This window comes from Prinia subflava, chromosome 35 (genome assembly GCF_021018805.1).
Source record: "Prinia subflava isolate CZ2003 ecotype Zambia chromosome 35, Cam_Psub_1.2, whole genome shotgun sequence".
Taxonomy (NCBI): Eukaryota; Metazoa; Chordata; class Aves; order Passeriformes; family Cisticolidae; genus Prinia; species Prinia subflava.
This window is the reverse complement of record NC_086281.1, coordinates 648,535-652,156: the sequence shown is the minus strand read 5'-3', so window position 1 is coordinate 652,156 and position 3,622 is coordinate 648,535. Positions and strand designations below refer to the sequence as shown.

General features: G+C 46.6%; 1 protein-coding gene across 1 annotated transcript; it reads right to left on the bottom strand.

The window, feature by feature from the left end:
- Nucleotides 1–2,209: 2,209 nt before the first annotated feature.
- On the bottom strand, nucleotides 2,210–3,317 carry LOC134563307 (keratin-associated protein 21-1-like). Its single transcript, XM_063421178.1, has one exon. The coding sequence runs from the start codon at nucleotides 3,194–3,196 to the stop codon at nucleotides 2,828–2,830; it is 369 nt and encodes a 122-aa protein (XP_063277248.1). The 5' UTR covers nucleotides 3,197–3,317; the 3' UTR covers nucleotides 2,210–2,827.
- Between the last annotated feature and the right edge of the window lie 305 nt (nucleotides 3,318–3,622).

Below are 3,622 nucleotides of genomic sequence, written 5' to 3'. Positions count from 1 at the left end.
TCTACGACACAAAGCAAGCACCGCCACCCTGCTCCTACAACCCCCCCTTTTTTTTTTTCCCCCCACCCCCTTTTCATTCCAGGTTGTCGTCCACCCCCTCGTAACCCCCCCAAGATGTCCTGCTGCTACTCCCCGCGCTGCTACACCCTGTGCTGCTCCCCCTGCTACCGCAGCTGCACCTACAGCTGCAGCCCCTGCGTGTCCCGCACGCTGAGCTGCTGCCGCCGCTCCTACAACAGCTGCTGCACCTCCAGGAGCTGCACCACGCGCCGCTACTACCCCTCGTACTGCTCCTACTCCTGCTGCTACCCCTGCTCTTACTCCTGCTGCTACCCCCGCTCCTACTCCTGCTGCTACTCCTGCTGCTGAAATCCCCACGGACGGACCCACAACCACGGAAGACGAACGGCTGAGTCGATGTTTGCACCCCCGAGTCGAAGGGGGCTTTGCTGAGCTCCAAAAACCTCTCGGAATTTCTGTTTTTGTTGTTCTCTCTGTCTCCTTCTTCCTGCTTTTCTTGGCTCTCCTGATGCTCTGCGTTTAAACCTTCCCTCAGCTCCCTCAGCAGTTCATGTGAAACTTCTTCAGAGGTGCTGCCGTGGGGCTGGAGGACCTCTGTGAAATGAGATTTGGCGTCATCTGCATTTCCAATGAGCGCTGCAGCCCTGGGTGAGGGAGCTGTCTCGCCTTTGATCTGCATTTACGAGGACCTGAAGGACGAACAGCAGGGCTTCAGCAAAAAGGAATGTTCTAGAGAGCCGTGACTCATCTCCCGGAGCCTCCAGCATCCCAAAACTATCATCTTTCTGTGTCTGTGCCAGCTCTTTTTCTTGTTCTATTAAATACTTTCTGCATTTGAAAAAAAAACAACCAAAAGTCTGGAGATCCAGTTGTTTTCTTGCCCCTGGCCTTGGTTTGTGTGGGTGTTCCGGGAGAATTCAGGGATTTTCTGTCCTGGAATCCCCGTCCAGCTCTGGGACCCTCGTGGCAAGGGGTGGGAGAATGTCCAGGGATGGGAATGGGGCTGGAAAAGGGAATGGAGAATCCTGAGGGAGCTGGGAAAGGAGCTCAGCCTGGAGAAAAGGGGGATCCAGGCAGGATTTGGGATCCTCCAAGGGAAATTTGGGATCTGATCCCAGGGAACGGGGCCGGAACAGGAGGGAACAGCCTCGAGCTGGGCCAGGGGAGGCTCAGGGTGGGAAATTCAGGAAAATCCCTCCTGGAAAAGGGAAAAGGCCTCGGAAGGGGCTCCGGGAGGGTTGGATCCCCATCCCTGGAGGTGTCCAAGGAATCCCATTCTGAATTTCCAAGTGGGGATCAGGCACAGCTTGGGATTGATGATCTTGGGGGGTTTTTCTGACCTCAGTGATCCTGGAATTCCGTGATTCAAAGCTCTTCACTCCCTTCCACATTCTGAGCAGCTGCTCCCTGTGGATTTACTCTTTTCTTCCCTTCCACCCCCCAGAAATTCAAGAAAAACCAAAACTTCTCCCTTTCCACTTTTTATTTGAAGCTATTGCCAGATTTAAGGTTAAATGTGCTGCTTTGGGCTGGGGTAGAACTAAAACTTCATCACATCAGGGCTGGAATAATTTTTATAAGGATGCTTCAAAACAGAAAACATTTAGTCCCAGACCTCTATAAAGAATATAGAAAAATGTTCAGCTGAGCAGAAGATTGTCCAATTCTTGGAAACTGAACTCAGAGTCTCAGTGTTCTGTCACTCTCCAATTTAACAGATACATTTGATGTCCAGATGTTAAAACTTAAGAAAAAATCCCAAAAAACTGTATTGAAATCGGGAAGAGGTGTCAAGGAGGAAGTGGTGGCTCTGCTTGTGTGGATGTGGGCCTGGAAAACTCAAACCACCCCCTTGATCTTCCACACAGCACAGAAGAAAATTCATTTCAGCTGAATAAATTCCATTTTTACAGGTGCAGTTACAATAATGCACTAAATCCAAAGACTAAAAGCCAGAAAGTGGGGTGGAAAAAAGTGGGGGGAAAAAATGGCAAATAGTGCCAAAAAAATAAAATAAAGTAAAATAAAATAAAATGAAATAAAATAAAATAAAATAAAATAAAATAAAATAAAATAAAATAAAGTAAAGTAAAATAAAATAAAATAAAATAAAATAAAATAAAGTAAAATAAAATAAAATAAAGTAAAATAAAGTAAAATAAAATAAATAAAATAAAATAAAATAAAATAAAATAAAATAAAATAAAATAAAATAAAATAAAATAAAATAAAATAGAAATGTCCTCATTCTCCCTGGGCAGCCCCTTCCACGACCTGACCAGGAGGAAATTTCGTGATTTTGTCTCCCAATCCTTTTGCTGGGATAGATTTCGTATTTGTGGGATCTCCACCTGATTTCTGGCATTAATTTTAATTTAAATTTAGCGCAAAATAGAGCAAACAGGATGTTGAGGCTTCCCCAGGATGTTGGACACCAAAGATTCGAAACTATCTGAGAAATTTAACAAACAAACCCAGAAACGCTGAATTGATGCAGGAAAAAATAAACTTTAATAGGAACGAAAGGCAAAGACGATTTTAAAGGGAATCACAGAAGGAAAAGACCACACACCCAAAGTCACATGAGGCACCCACATCATCCAGTCAGAGGGAACTTTTCACACAAGTTGGGTTTGCTTGGAGACTTGAGAAGATCTGGATGGAGCCAAAGCGCCGCCAACCCTTCAGCAGCAGCGTGGGGAACCCTGGGGGCTCCTCCGGTCCCCAAAACTCCTCTCAGCGACGCCCCCTCCATCCATCCACGCCCACCAAACCCGAGTTTTGGTGAGGGTCTCTCCCTGCGGCTTCAGCAGCTGTAGCAGCCCCCGTAGCCGAACCTCTGGCCGTAGCGGGAGCCGTAGGGGAAGCCGTAGCGGCCGTAGGAGAACCCGGAGGATCCGTAGCAGTCCCCGGAGCCGTAGAAGCCCCTGTAGCCCCCGTAGTACCCCCCGGAGCCGTAGCAGTCACCGGAGAGGCCCCGGTAGCCGTACAAGCTCCCGTAGCGGTCACCGAAGCCGTAGCGGTCACCGAAGCCGTAGAGGCCGCGGGAGCCGTAGAGGCCTCCGTAGCCGCGGTAGCCGCAGGGGCTGCCGCAGTCGTAGCCCCGGTAGCCCCCGTAGAAGCTCCCGAAGCTGCAGGGGGAGTAGCAGTCTTCCTCGCACTGGATGAAGGTCATCTTGGAGGTGGAGGAGGTAAAACCTGTGAGGAGGGAAGGAGGAGTAGTGAATACTCCGAGGAGTAGCAGCAAAATCTTCCTCGGAGGTTCCGCGAGCGCAAGGGCAGAGCTGGCTCAGCTCCATTTGTATAATCTGCTCCTCTGCCTTTGAATTATTTTATGCTCTGTATTCCTACAGATGTAATGTATTAAAATATTCCTATAGATGTAATGTATTAGTAATAAAATATTCCTATAAATGTAATATATTCACATTACAATATTCCTATAGATGTAATATGTTCGTATTAAAATATTCCTATAAATGTAATATATTTGTATTAAAATATTCCTATAGATATAATATATTCATATTAAAATATTCCTATAGAAGTAATATATTCGCATCAAAATATTCCTATAAATGTAATGTATTTGTATTAAAAT